The following is a 15017-nucleotide window of genomic DNA, read 5'->3' on the forward strand; positions in this document are numbered from 1 at the left end:
CCGTTTAACACCTATACTTAGTAAAGGCTTTACCACGAAATGCAGATAACATAAACAACCTGTGCTCTCAAAAGTGATAGATGGCCATAACTTTAGGGTAGGCCTACTGCTGACCCATCGTGTCTGATAGAAGTCGTAAATTTAAAGGTAGGATTTCAAGTCTATAGATCACTGAAAGGACCGGATTCTTTAACAGCGAGACATAAAAAAAATCAACCAACTGGAGTAAATAACAAGTCAAATACGTTCACGTTATTGATTATTCGTCCAGGTTGCAGTAGAAAGATAACAAAAGGCTTGTCGAGGTGGAAAACGTTCAAAGCTATACTGAAATAAAATTTACATTCTTTTACACTGTTTTCATTGGGAGACGTAGGCCTACTATATAAGTACGTAAGGTTGTGTCGACATAAATTATTCAGACGAATTTTTTTGTCTTGGTAACAAATTACTTTCGATTTGCAGCAGAGTGTAATGGACCACTTTGACAGCAACACTATGTTCAGACGAGGGCTCTACATTGTTGTACTAGGTAGGTTTTACTTTGTGAGATGTAGAAAATCATTTCAATGTTTTTTTTAAGATTGGGCAAGGGGTGTGGAAGATTTGTCAATTTAGCGGTGCGTAAACTGAGTGGGGCAGTGTGCCACGGCAATGTGTACTTTAAATTTAAAACATGGTAAACAAGCAAGACAAAGGCCTGAAATATTAATGTACAATTGGTGCAATAAAACCAAAGGAAATGATATGTGTGAAGATACATGTACTAAAAGGTATTCCTTAATTCACAGCCGCCATTGCCGCTTTCTGCCATGCGGTGGAGCCACCGAATTGCCCTGCCAACAAACCGTTCGTGAACTGCACCTTAAGTCCGTGTAATGTGAGCGTACCCTGTGTAACCTCTCCCACTGCAGTCTGCAAACCAGACTACTGCGGCGGGTGCGTGGCCAAGTTCTACGACAGGAGTGATAACAACGAAGTCCATTGTGAGGAAGGTTAGACAGGAGCAAGGCGAAATTCTCTCTCTCTCACAAACACACACCTACATACCGAAAACACATATTATCTGTCTGTCTGTCTATATAGATATAGTGTGTGTGTGTGTGTGTGTGTGTGAAGATAATACTGTGTTCTTATGGATTTGGCATAATGTGGCTGAAACAACTGGTTGAAATATAACCGAAATGCAGAGTTCAAACAAAGATGCCTAGATATACAGACTTTCAAACATGCGACTGAAGTAAATCTTATGTACACACACTGGACAATAGAAGTGTCACCCCTACTGAACCAATACTTTGGGGGAGATAAATGACTGTGGAATGATATGCTCCTGGTATCATTTTATTAAGATCAAATTTCACAAAAAGACCAACAATACAATTCCATGGTACAGCTGTTTTATACTCATTAGTCACATTATAAGTAGACCAGGCATTATAACTTTGATTACTCTGATTCAGGGGTGACACTTCTGTTCAATGTAATGTAAGACCAATGTAAGTAGTTAAGATAAGACTACATTTAGATATGCTTATGGTGGAAAAGGGACGTTATAAAAAGCAAATTAGGCCTACATGTACGTAGGGGCCAGTCACCATGGCAGTAAATGGGGATATGAGTGGTCCACACTCACTATCCGCATGGAGATTAAAGGTATAATAACTCTTCGTATGAGATCTATTTCACAATAAAAACATTGTAAAAAAACTCATAGAAATATAATATAATGTATAATATATATAATATAATATTCTGTTTTACCACAAAACGGCGGGTACAGTACCATTATAGCTATTATTCTGATATCTGAGCTTGTTAGCGGATCACGTGACATCCACAGATGTATACTCTGTAATAATCTCTTAGGAGATTTAATATTACAAAAAAAAAAAAAAAAAAAAAAAAAAAAAAAAAAAAAAAAAAAAATTAGAAAAAAAAACAGGGACTAAGTTTGAATGTAGCAATGGATTCATTAACCATTGGTAAGTATGGGAAAATTGTTGTTTACTCCAAGAAAATTCTTTTTTTTTTTTTTTTGCCAAAACGAACAGTTATTATCCTTTAAGCTGAGATTTCGCAGACCCTATCGTACTAGGGGATTCTCGCTTAATTGCAATCAACTTAAGCGGCTTAGATGTCTGTCACGCCTATTGAAGCTGCTAGAGGGTAATAAATTATCGTTTAGCCGCTTCAGTAGCGTGCCAGACATCTAAACCGCTTAAGCTGAAAGCAATTTAGCGAGAAACCCCTTGGAAATGGATCCATCTTGTTGGATTGATCTGGGAACCCAGTCTTTGTCTCTCTCCAAGTTGTCCTTTCTGGAGAAGGTTTTTGTGCACTGTGGACACTTCAGCATCTTGTCAATGAATGAGAAGTGAGGGTGAGGAGTAAGCTATTTATATATATAAATAAAAGAGTTAATTTACATCCTCCTCCTCTCTCCTCCCTCACCTCCTCCGCCTCCTTACTCCCTCCTCCCTAACTCCTCCTCCTCCCTACCCCCTCCTCCATAACTCCTCCTCCTCCTCTTCATCTACTGTCTGTCTTTGACATTGACTTCTCTTTTCCTTCTCTTCCAGACGAGGATCCTGAATCGGAAATGTACAAATATGAGAACAAAGCGAGCTGCAATAAACCCTATGGCCCTATTTGTTACAATAACATCGCAGAGATGACTTCCCTTTGTGAGAAGCCTTCAACTAAGTCACTTGTTTTTTTAATCAATGATATTATTCAACTGCACATTTTTTTGTTTATCCTATTCAATAAAAAATGTTGTTCAATGTTGTAAAACAAACACAACCAAAGTAACCCAATATGCAGTCTTTTAACTCCAAGATTTTTTAAATAAAACTCTCTCCTTTGATGACACACTCTATGTCAGACGTAGTATAGTTAGCCTGACTCAGAGGTAAAAAGTTCACTCGTTGATACACCCTATTGTCCAATAATAAAAAAGATACTGTCTTCATTGTTTACCCACTCTATTGCCACTCATAGTAACCCAACAAATAAAAAATATGCTGTCCTCATTGTTGACACACTCTATTGACAGCCGTAGTAACCCAACGAAATAAAAGAAAATGTGATCTTCATTGTTGACACAAGCAATTGTAAGCTATAAGCTACACTCAAAAATCCAAAAATCAAGTAAGTCATAGTAGCCCACTTCTATACTAATATGGGCAATCCAGCTATCGGTTCGACTGACCGAACTTACTCTCTGATGACAATACAAAGTATTCTCCATATATATACTGATACACTGAAATAAGCACATAATGCATTTAAGTGATTCCTATAGCAAGAGATAGTGAAGACCTTTAACATAACTGAATTAACAGATTCATTTAATATAATTATAGCTGAGACACCTGAACAATTGACACAATTTGATTTAAAATTGGAAGTTTCTAAAATATAATCTGACCATGAAATCACCACTATGATATTTCATAGGCCTTTCTTAAGTTTTTCTCCTATTTATCATGAAATCACCACTGTGGCATATGATGTGAAAATGGCAAGTAGCCTCGTAACCATGAAAACTGACGAAACCTAAGATGGCCGCCGCGGTATTATTTATTTATTTATTTATTTACTTATTCTAATGATTCAATATAATTTGATTAAATAATCTAAATTATGTTTTATGTCTGAGATGGTCATTGGATGATCCAGAGGATTATTTTTCAATGCCTATTCATTGTGGGGAAAAGTTGGAGACTAAAGAAGTGTCAGCTTCTCTCTCTCTCTCGCTGTCGCACACACACACACACACACACACATACATACACACACACGCACACAGAAACACACGGCTATTTCTTGTTTCTTACATGTACTAAAACTAAAAACTGTGTGAGAGGAGAGTGAAAAGGTGAGAACAGTGTGGGTGATTAAAAAACACGGTTCTAATTCACTTACCCTAAGGACTTTTTAAAATACTGCTTGGTGCCACGCTTGCTGCATTGGTAAATTTTTTTCTCCCTCTTTTTGTTACAGAGGTAGGCATCATTTGCGAATTAAAGAACACCACCATTGGCTGCCTGCAGGAGACAGAGAGGAACAAAGTGATGAAGATCTTGTTTGCCAACTACGGCCGAACCAGCGACATCAAGTGCCGCCATCCCTACAACACCTCATCGCTGCACGAGTCTCTCAACTGCAGTGCTGCCAATTCTACCAAGATAATCCGGGATTTGTGTGAGGGGAAACGCACCTGTCATCCGGATGTCTCCAATGCCGTATTTGGTGACCCTTGTTATGGGACGTACAAGTACCTGGAGGTGGATTGGCAATGTGTGGACCCAGGTAATAATAATAATACGTTTTGGCGGGTCAGATGTCGAGGTAGTTTAATAGGGAAGTGGAGATTGGTATAAAAGTGCCCCAAACATGGCCTAAAATTGCTGCTACTGTCTCCGCAGTTTATAGGGGTCTAAGAGGCTTTTATATGTAAAGAGGAGGCTGCACAGTTATCTAACAAAGCCACTAACTTATCACTTAAAGTCATCTCATATCCAACAAAAAACATTCTAAAACACAATGACTTGATTACATCTGGTAATAATAATGTGAAAAATATTTAAAATTTATATTCGGCAAACACCTATCTCCATTTACTTTAAATCTGTTGGATGCCCATATTGAATATATTTTTAATTGTTAATAACAACTGGTCGGGAATAAGGAAATGTGTTTTCATTATGTATCGGGTGGATAAATGACTAAAAAAACGCATTGAACTTTAAATGACTGAAAAAAGCGCATTAAACTTTAAATTTGAGAATCTAAAGAGTTCTCTGTTATTCAGAATCATATACGAGGTAGTGCCTTTCGCCAAAAAATGTGTCGTTCAAAAACCAAAATAATAAATAGTTACAAAACGTATGCCGAAGCCAACTGCTTCATAGTTTCTAGAATGATATTTACGTTACATTTTTAAGAATAACATAGATAAAACACATTTTTTACGCATGTTTATATAAACACACCTCGTATTTTATAATGCAATTTTCTGTCAAAAAAATCGGAATTAGGCAGATGCACGCACGGTAAAAATCTACAGTGTTACCGGTACGACTCAATGTTAAGACATTTGAGTAGTTAATCAACTAGGAGATCCACAAATCTTACAGCCTGTGGCGGCTGTGCACTAGTTCAGAAATTACAAAATAAATAAATAAATAAATAAATAAATAAATAAATAAATAAAAAAGAGAGAGCCTGCTATTTGTGCAACTTCTCGGCCAGTCAATAGAGTTTTAACTTTAAAATTACGAACAATGTATGATAGACTTAATCCAGATTGTTGCAGCCTCTATCCAAAAGAGAAGTGTATTTTAAGAACATCCTATAATCACATAAAACAATTTGAATGAAGTATAAATGTCTGGATCTGAAAAAGATTACACTTTAGACCGCAGCGCTAATTTGACCTACAAATTTTATTCCGAATTCTTTTAGTAAAAAGACCGCCCCTACCTTATTTTTCAAAATTCAATGTGCATTAGATGATAAAGCACGCGAATATATTAATGAATAAAACTTAACCATTATAAATGATGAAATCCTGAATGTTTGTTTAAAAATCTGATTGCATAGTTTTTCTTTCCAGGTACGCTCAGTTCTGTGACGAGAAATGAATGCAGCGTTGGAGCTCTGCTCACCATTGCCTTTGGTCTGGCATTCTCTCTTAGCAGAACCTAACGCACCGACAGGAACTACGAGCGCCAAGTAAAGATTACATAAGCTTTAGCGTGCCATAAGCACAAAAGTTCGTCTTCAGAGTATGTCAAACACATTTTATTTGTTTGTAAACAAAACAGCATTAAGCCAGATTTTGTAGTTTTATTTTAACGTACTAAAACACCATTCGCACCTTTTCAAAATATAATTGGGAAATGGAACTATTGACGTTGAAGAGATTTGCCCAAAAATATAAGAAATATATAAGTACAGGCTAATACTAGAAAACACTGAATAAAGGGATTGCAGGTCACGTGTTACAGACAATGCTTTAAGAACTGTCCGATTTTGGGCACTGAGCAATATTAAAATATGTAAACATCTCGCACTGAAATTAACCGATTAAAAAATCTGTATCTGCGTTCCAGCGCTGTATACCCTATCTACTTTTACAATGTAAAAATCTATCACTTATTTTCTTATACTTGCACTTTCGCAAGAATCTTTTTTCTTGTTAATTTGAACATTTAAAAAGTTAACGGTCCCATTTTTCAGACCGACGCAAAGTTTGCGTCCAATCACAAGCAAACAGGTGACTATGTGTTCAAAATAAAATTGGCATAGTGAATGAGATTCTTTAATGTTGTGTTTTGGCACTAACCATAAAATTATAGATTTATCGTAGGACCCTGTGATAATATGATTGTCGCCATATGGCACTATAGCCGTCACAGCACGGGTATGAGCATATGCGTATTGCTTACTTTGTGTTTGTTCTCCTAAGAGGTTCATGGAATCCCCACTGTTAATGTCTGCTATATTAATTGTACATTTTGGCCCCTCTGTGAAGACACGCGAGCCTGAACACGAACGCGGTCGACTCCACGCGGTGTTGTACGTCAGCATCTGCTTTGACGGTATATCCGTTGTCAAGTCGATCATCTGAGCAAAAATGTCTTTGTGGCAACACATGACGAACTTGCCGTCTGACGACACTGATATGCATCGCATGCCGTAATGTTGCTGTGTGGAAATTACCCTGACTAAATTCCCATTCACAGTTTCGTGAACACCAATTTTGTTGTCTGATGACGCCGTAAGAAATAATGTTTGATCCGGAGTACGGCACAAGTGCTCTACACCGAATGGGGCGTGACAGGCATTGGCACGTATTCTAGGCTTCAGTGCCTTTCCATTGTCTTTCAAGTTCCAAATACAAACTCGACCATCACTAGACCCGGTCAATAAGGTTCCATTTTGAAGAGCTAAGATACTCTTTGTGGCACTGGGGGCACTTAATTTCAAGACCAGGGCTTTAGATGTCAAGTCCCAAAGCTGAACTAAATTGTCGCCATGCATCACAAATGCAATGAGATTCTCTGATACCGCTTTCACGCGGTCTATATGAAATGCGCCGATGTGCCATCTTGTGCGTGTCCACTGTAAACAATATGGAAACGCTTCTCCATCTTTACCTTGTGCGTATTCTACGAAATCGCCCTCTGACGTTAACACCAACACAGATGTGGCATTTGGCAGCAATTCTATACATTTCACTTCACCGGTAACACTTGGCAAAGTCGATAATGTTTTCCCGTGTCTCGTCACTATGGTAACACTGCCATTGTCACTTCCGCACACCAGGTGTTCTTGATCCTCTGAGATCGCGAGAGCAGTGGCGATTTCAACCTTTGGAAGGCCAGAATTTATTTTGGAATTTCTTTCGATTTCCAGTATGAGGGTTCTCAAACGGCTGTCCTCGTCAAAACCTATAATGATTTGTTTAAACTTTGGAAGGGGTACTACTGGGAAGGGCGGCATGTTTTTGATTTTGACAGTCACTATCTCATGCTGTTGTTGCTCCTGGTAATCCCTTTCATATGACAAAGTTGTAATTGCGTCGTCACATAACGCCGATATGGAGCATTCTGGCGTCACTCGCAAATGTCTTACTCCGAATTGTGATGTTCTTATCACACGCAAAATGGCTGTTTGTGTTGGCCTTTGAATATCCCACACATAAATGTCCCCGTTACAGAGTCCAACGATAAGGGGGTGGCCTTCTAAAGCCGCTAAAGTTCCTATAGCAGCTGGATGCACATATGAGAACGCTGCGTTTTGGCTTTCGTCCTCCAAGTTCCAAATGTGCAAGGTTCCAGTTTGGGATCCAGTGAAACAGCGGTTTCCATGACTTGAAACAGTTGTTATTCTGTCCCCATCGTCATGCCTCCCTATAACTTTGACGGCTGTTCCATTTGATGAATCCCATAATATCACCTGCCTGTCCCAGGAAACAGAAATGGCATATCTTTCATTAGATGCTGACGTCATTGCCGACACCGGTCCCTCGTGGTTTGGCATGTGACTTTGTGTCGAAGAATTATCTAGACTGGAAAGAGAAAAGCACGACTGTTTTACTGATTGGTCGACCGATGCCGTGTAAATAGTCATCGTGTTCTCTTGGAAGGCACATTGGATCCCCCGTACTGCAGCAGAATGGATCTGAGCCTGAAATACCAGTGAATGGTCGTCGTTCACGTCCCAAAATTTGACCCGTCCATCATCTCCACCGGACAACAATAAGGAGTGCGATTCGTAACGTGCAAGACACAAAGCAAATGTACCGCCCTCGTGCCCTTTCAAGATTCGCCGTACTTCCAACGAAGGGAAATTTAAAACACCGATTCCCGTCTTCCCGCCAACATAAAGCTGACGTTGATATCTGCTGAAAAACAAAGTATAAAGAACTCCCAACTTTGGATTACAAGATGTAACTGGGCACTCCGGTCTGTTTTTTCGCCACAAGTAGACAGTTTTATCATAAGAGCAAGAAGCAAAAAATGTCTCCTTTTCAGATAAATTGGTAAAACATGCGCATGCGACTACATCGGTGTGGGCAGCATACGTGAACTGAACACTCCCGTCATTTAAATACCACAATTTTATAGTTTTATCTCCGGAGACTGTGAGTCCCGATTCGCCATCCGCCGATAATACTAACGAGAATATCTGCCTGTTGTGAATATTGGAGAACGTTTCACGGAGGCATTTCCCCTTTAAATCCCATAGCTTGACAACACTGTCACAAGCGGCTGTCACGACGAGGGTTTCGCTACTGTTGACACCAAAACAAGTAACCAAATCATTGTGCTTTGTGAGATCTGATCCGAGGCAAGTCTCTCCTCCTGTTATTGGATCGATGAGCCGTACAAATCCGTCCCCAGATGTCGTAACGATCGATGAATCCTTTAACACTCCTAACCCTAAAACAGCTGTGCTATTGTGTGCGCTGTACGTTTTAACAACATGCCCATAGGGTGGGGAAATACACGCACGGTCAGGTAAAAAACATGAATCGGCATCCTCAAAAAGTTGGTTTCTAACATCTTTAAGAAAATCAGAAATCCCAATTATTTCTAAATTACTAAGGGAGCCCAGGAACACGGGGCCTAGTTGCTTCTTATCGCGGATGATGGCTGGAGCGTGGAGAAGTAAAGCTTTGTTGATGGCATCATGCAAGGGGCTGAATTGAGGACGTTCGAAGTCAGAAAGTATTTCTGACAAAGATGTTTTATTCAATTTGGCTTGAAGCCAGCGGAATGAACACAGGAGTCCTATGTAAAATGACTCGAACTCTTCTCCCATAGCTGTGCAGTGATGAATGAAATTGGTGTACACATATTTGTCACCTGAAAAATCCAGGTTCCACCAAGGATAACTCAGTACAATAGCTTGGTCATTCTCATAGCAGCTACTGCAACCCAATTGATCTTTGCCACTGTTTGTGTTTGATCCGCTAATCGTGGGACGATCTTTGCAGGGACTGTGCCTCTGAACTGAACGCTCCAAATCATCCTGGAACCCTGAATCCGAGCGGTCTTTCTCAGCCGAGCACCCTGCTGCCGGTTCTTCCAGCCGTAACTTTTCAATGTGCTGCAACCCGATTGTGCCTTCTGCAGCTGCGACGTATGCCGCCAGGAGGGCCGTGTGCATCCGACGGATCCCATCCGGTCCCCACAAAGTCTCAGTCTTATTCTGAATGTACTGCAGTACCAGGTCGTGTATTCGGAAATAACAGTCTCCATCTTCATCTTCAAGCTTAAATCTGAGCAGAGATTTATCTGCCAGTGTGAACAGACATTCACGGACATGTCTTGCAACTTTATCTTGCTTTTCAGCGTTGGATTTATCTTGCATGTAGCTGCATAGGATAGCTAATGTTGACGATTGAATTAAGGCATCTTTTTTGAACAACGACACCTTAAGAAGTATTTCTTGCAGCATGCTGTACGGCTTGTTTGTATCGCCGGCGTCTCGCAAACAGGCAAAAGTTGCCTCAAAGGCGCCTACAAAAGTTTCAGGATAACTGTCTATCGGCAGACGTCTGGATTCCATCCACAATTTGTCTTTCTCTTTCAAGGATGCTGCCATGTCCCTCCACCTCTGAGAAGAAAATGGCTGCGAAACCGACGTGGCACCTTGCCTGAGCGACGAGGCAACTAAAGCAATCGCCAGAGGATATCCTCCTAGATAACTGTGTATGGCGTTGGCTTCCTTTGTTATTTTGTGGTCATTTAAGAGCTTTTCTGTCACATTTGCACATTTGAGGAACAACTGCCAAGCATTTTCAACATCTAAATGATCAAGAGTATATATTCAAACGTTAAGCATGTTGATAACAGCTCGGTCGCGAGTTGTTATAAGCAGCAAACAGTCTTTAGAAATTGCAGTAAAAGCGCTGGCATCATCTGGATTCCAAACGTCGTCTAGCACAAATAATATTTTCTCGTGCATCGTGAACTGTATTAACCAACTTCGGGCAGAAATACGATCGGCAAAATCTTCCTGGGATTCACTACCTTGTAGGTGCCGTCTTACACTACTGATGATTTTCACAACGTCCGGTGCTTTGCCGCAATGAATCCAATAAATATGTAGAAACATCCTTCTGTAAATGTATCTGCAGATGAGTGTCGCCAGCGAAGTCTTCCCAATGCCGGGAGCACCCGAAATACCAAACATATTACTGCCCTCCTCGGGGACTTGGCCCATGAAGGATTCGGCAATGAAGACGACATCGTCTGTTCTTCCCAATAAGTTGTGAGGGTTGTGGACCTGGATACCGTGAACGAGTGGTTCTGAAAGAGATAAGATTAAAATGCCGCTGAAATGTGCACCCTAAGACCCCATGCAAAGAGAAGGTGGCTTGTCTTCACGTCCCACGTATTCCAATTTATCAAAAAAAGCTTGCGGCATAATGTAGTGTATTGCAGTTAAGATCAACATTTCCAAGGCAACCTAAATAGCCAGATTAAAACTAAAAGTAATATAACTCTGTGCTCCTTTAAATCGATATGTAAAAAATTTACTTACTTGTACCCCATTCTAGTTCTGAAACAAAATGAAAATAACATTTTATTTATACAATATTTACAACTGTTTATCTATGGACAGCCCACACCTGATACTGATGGGGACAACTCTCTACCCAAAATACACTATAATATCAGAAATTGGTTTCAAATAGATCCTTAAATATAGTGTGAGGCAGCGGCTAAGATTAACTATATTTCCAGGCATAAATTTAGCTTGTATGCATTTGTATGACTTTCTTATATTATAATATCTGTAACTTAAATGGAATGCTCTGTAAGCTCTATTACATAAACCAACCTTTGCTGAGTTGCTTTGATAGCTTCTTCAAAAATTCTGGATCGTCATGGTGTATTACATCTCTTTTGTGTGTATATTTATAAGGTACGATCGTGTCTTGCAGCAATACAACAACAACAGATCCACGGCGAGGTCGTTCGGTATCATTTTCCAGAGAGAGTGCTAAGTTTGCCGCGTACAAACATGAAGGATCGCTCAAAAAATCTGAAGTTATCACTAAAACAGTTTTGTCGCAATTTCGTATGAAATCGATCAATTCGTCTATTATAATAGCGCCAGGTGGAATGTTAGTTTCATCCAAGAAATGAAATTCTGCATTGGACTGCGTTTTCAAACTGTCCACCAGTGCCGCCCTCCAATGTTTCGCTCTTGGGTTTAGTTCGATGCCCACAAGGAACACTTTTTGGGGCATATCATCATAGGAATGCGTGAAGATTATACGAGTGCCTGTACCTTTGTTGAGCAATTGCCTTCCAGACGCAAGCCCTATAATATAAGAAGTGTTAAAAAGGTGTACTAATTCATAGGTAACTAAAAGCAAGGGTTAAGTTGTTTACCTTTCACAAGTTAAATGTTTTTAAGTCCCAGCCCAATAAATCTACAACGTTAATTTCAGTTGGAAGAGCGGGAATGATTAGAAGGTCCACGTTAAAAAGGCCATCCTCTTACACCAATTTGATGGCCCTACTACATGTAGTAGCATTATTATTTAAGTGATTCCGCCGGCCTTAGGAAATGCAACATGTAGGTTGCAGCAGACAGTGGACTCGCCTTGCCTGGAATTCCTCTCCCCTTTATTTCATTAATAACACTGGTTGTAGGATCAATACAGGCGCTTGTTTGACTAGTCTCTTTTCAACCTACGGGTTATTTTATCTCACTCATGATATGAGTATTATATTATGTCAGTGAAATACGTATATGGTGTTCTTTGGCCATACAGAATATATACCAAACCTTAAATTCCTTTTGGATGGGAACCCCATCTCCATGTGCGTTCCACAAGAGTAGACCATGTTAAAGGCTTGAAAAAAGCCAAAACTAACACTCAGAAACGCAGGGTACCAATCTGCTCTCTAGACATTTGTGATTCATTGCGTTGTATGATATCATCCCCTTAATTAAGTCTTAAGCAGGGGGCTTGATAAGACAAACTACAGGAAGCAAACCTTTGTTAATCAATTACCTGTTTTATTTTCAAGAGTTTTGACTCGTTATTTAAAAATAGTTAACTCAGTAAATATTGACCGAGAACACATTTCTTCAGCCTGACCCTTACAACCAAACAACTTTCTGGATTTCAAGGGACAATAACGCTTTATATCGGAGGGAAGGATGCCATAATACGGATTTCATGTGTCCCACACTTGCCTATGGTTAATGAATCCGTTCCGACATTCAGAGTAAGGTGATGTTTTTTTTCTTAAGTGTGTTTTTGTAATAATCTCTGAAGAGATTATTACGGAGGTTAAAGTCATCTATGAACGTCCACGTGCTCTGATGGCATGGACAGATGTCAGAATCATTGCGAAAACCGCCGTTTTGGTGGTACATGTAAAATGGTATTGCTTATATGTGTTGTTTACAATGTATTTATTGAAAAATTTTGAAACTCATATGAGGAATTGTTATCCCTTTAAATTAAAAACGGATTACTTAAAAGTAAAATCATTCTGGTTTTAGATTAAAACGCACGTCATCTCTTAGATAACGTTTTAATATTCTGAATTAATTCTTGCTGTGTGGTATGGCTATCTTATCAAAGGTAAATATACATGAACAATATATACAACAATAACGCGGCGATACATTCTAAATGTATTCATACCACCGCACTTTGTGGGGCACTTAGTAGTCCCAATATATAAATATCCTCACACAGTAAAGTAGCAATGGAACCCATATCAGTTTCACTGAAATTTGTCAGCTTTATAAGTGTGATCGCAGTATTCTCTATATTTGATCTATAGTTTATGTTTGATGATGCGTTGACAGTATATTGTTGCTCATTCATTCATTATGACACAGGAAACCACTGGAAGGGTAAAGGTCGTGGCAAACAAGCTTAAGAACAACAGTCGCGACATAGGCCTAACATTCACATAGAGCACACGAGAACGGGAAAGGCCGTGCAGATTAAACAGTGGCCCACAGCGTGTCAACAATGTATTACTGTTAATAATATAATCGAAAAGCAAGGGGATAGGATCAAGGGCGGTTTTAGCCCGTCTTCTGGGTCTTCCGGGTTTCCAAGTTTAAGGAATCACGAGGATTATGATTTTAAATGAATAAAAAAAATCCCCCAAACACATCCGCGCATAAAATCAGTTAGATCCCTCAAAGTCGATGCAAAGTGGTCTTTATCTACTTGTAAATTCACCGTATATTCCACCAATAAATTCAGCTTTGACTCTTTATTATTTAATTTATTTCTAATGTAGTGACAAGCATAAGAGTAGGCCTAGTGAACGAGACAGCTGAAAATATCAGGATTCGATGATCTAGAAGAGCATTCGGTGCGTGCGTGTGTGTATGTGTGTGTGTGTGTGAAAGAAAGAGAGAGACGTGCTAATCTTTCCGATCAAAAAACACACAACGCCCCCAGTATTGACTTACTTGTGATACATGTAGTACCGGTAGCTTGTTCAATGACTGCAATGCGGTGTGTTGATCTTGTGCTCTTTGCGAATCGGAGTATCAAATGGAAATTCCCAATGACGTCATCGTCGTATTTTGCCATTGTTTATCAAGTACTGATCTAGGTCATGAATCGATCAAAATGAGACTTGTTAATTCGCATATTAAAAGGAGAGAGAGAGAGAGAGAGAGAGAGAGAGAGATTGAAATGTTAACAATTTCTCAGCTTAACAGAGGCTTAGGCCCTAATATTTGTCAAAATTTCAAATGTTATCTCTTGTGCAGGAATATCAGCCCGGGGTTTAAATGTCGCTGGAAACTTGCCACGCCTACCTAAATAGCCTACTGCAGTCGTTTTCAGTGTCTATAAAAATATCCCAATATACGGGCTACCCCCCCCCCCCCCCCCTTTCGATTTCTGAAAAAATATCACACCAAGGTCTCCTTTTTAAATAAGAATTTTGACTAGCTGAATCATAGTTCTAAACCGTACTAAATGGCACCGTTTGCCCTCTAAAATACCAATTTTTTCGAGGCCGGGGGGGGGGGGGGGGGGGGGGGGGGTGAGTATGGGCTTTGCATCTGCAGACCCCTCCCCCCTTCAAATGATCCTGAGTCCGCCCCTGCAATATGTGGGCTGCTGGAGACGGCAGAAGGACGCTGATATTAGGGACGAGTTTCCAGACCATCCAGAGAACTCTCAAACTGGTGAAAACATATTTGTTTACTTCAAATCGTCCAGAATATACTGACGGCTGGCCACAATCCCCCGCCATGCCTTCCCAGATCTACAAGGTAGGCATGTAAGGTGGTGGGGGGGGGGGGAACAAATAGGGATTGTATATGTATATGTATATATACATGTATATAGTGGGGGCATTTACTAGCCAACTATCCTGAATACTTTCCTAAATATTACATTTGGTGGAAGATCCATTTTCGGACAGGTAAGGTAGCGCATTTAAATTTTATTTGCCGGAATTGCATGGTATTTGAGTCTTTTTACTCTCAAT

General features: G+C 39.8%; 2 protein-coding genes across 3 annotated transcripts; one reads left to right on the forward strand and one right to left on the reverse strand.

Annotated features, from left to right (window-relative positions):
- The first annotated feature begins 8 nt into the window (after nt 1–8).
- LOC106160405 (rhamnose-binding lectin) lies at nt 9–6327 on the forward strand. Of its 2 annotated transcripts, XM_087005170.1 has the most exons (5): nt 9–147; nt 466–532; nt 792–995; nt 4009–4317; nt 5624–6327. In XM_087005170.1, exons 2-5 carry the CDS (start codon nt 475–477, stop codon nt 5713–5715), a joined length of 663 nt encoding a protein of 220 aa, XP_086861296.1. In that variant the 5' UTR covers nt 9–147; nt 466–474; the 3' UTR covers nt 5716–6327. The 2 variants fall into 2 exon arrangements, with proteins under 2 accessions (XP_086861296.1, XP_086861295.1); XM_087005169.1 differs by lacking the exon at nt 9–147 and having other exon boundaries at nt 349–532.
- Nucleotides 5790–11855, reverse strand: LOC106160403 (uncharacterized). The gene is made up of 3 exons (XM_013536995.2): nt 11368–11855; nt 11068–11085; nt 5790–10832 (listed from the first exon to the last, which is right to left on the reverse strand). Exon 3 carries the CDS (start codon nt 10123–10125, stop codon nt 6166–6168), a length of 3960 nt encoding a protein of 1319 aa, XP_013392449.2. The 5' UTR covers nt 10126–10832; nt 11068–11085; nt 11368–11855; the 3' UTR covers nt 5790–6165.
- Nucleotides 11856–15017: the final 3162 nt, after the last annotated feature.

This window comes from Lingula anatina, chromosome 2 (genome assembly GCF_051362555.1).
Source record: "Lingula anatina isolate TDL-2025a chromosome 2, LinAna3.0, whole genome shotgun sequence".
Taxonomy (NCBI): domain Eukaryota; kingdom Metazoa; phylum Brachiopoda; class Lingulata; order Lingulida; family Lingulidae; genus Lingula; species Lingula anatina.

Excerpts from the sequence above, each read along its gene's own strand:
- LOC106160403 (XM_013536995.2), bottom strand. The coding sequence starts at position 10,125 with ATGGCAGCATCCTTGAAAGAGAAAGACAAATTGTGGATGGAATCCAGA.
- LOC106160405 (XM_087005170.1), top strand. The coding sequence starts at position 475 with ATGGACCACTTTGACAGCAACACTATGTTCAGACGAGGGCTCTACATT. Across the intron at positions 533-791 it reads GCTCTACATTGTTGTACTAG|CCGCCATTGCCGCTTTCTGC; the intron begins GTAGGTTTTACT and ends CTTAATTCACAG. Across the intron at positions 996-4,008 it reads CGAAGTCCATTGTGAGGAAG|AGGTAGGCATCATTTGCGAA; the intron begins GTTAGACAGGAG and ends TTTTTGTTACAG.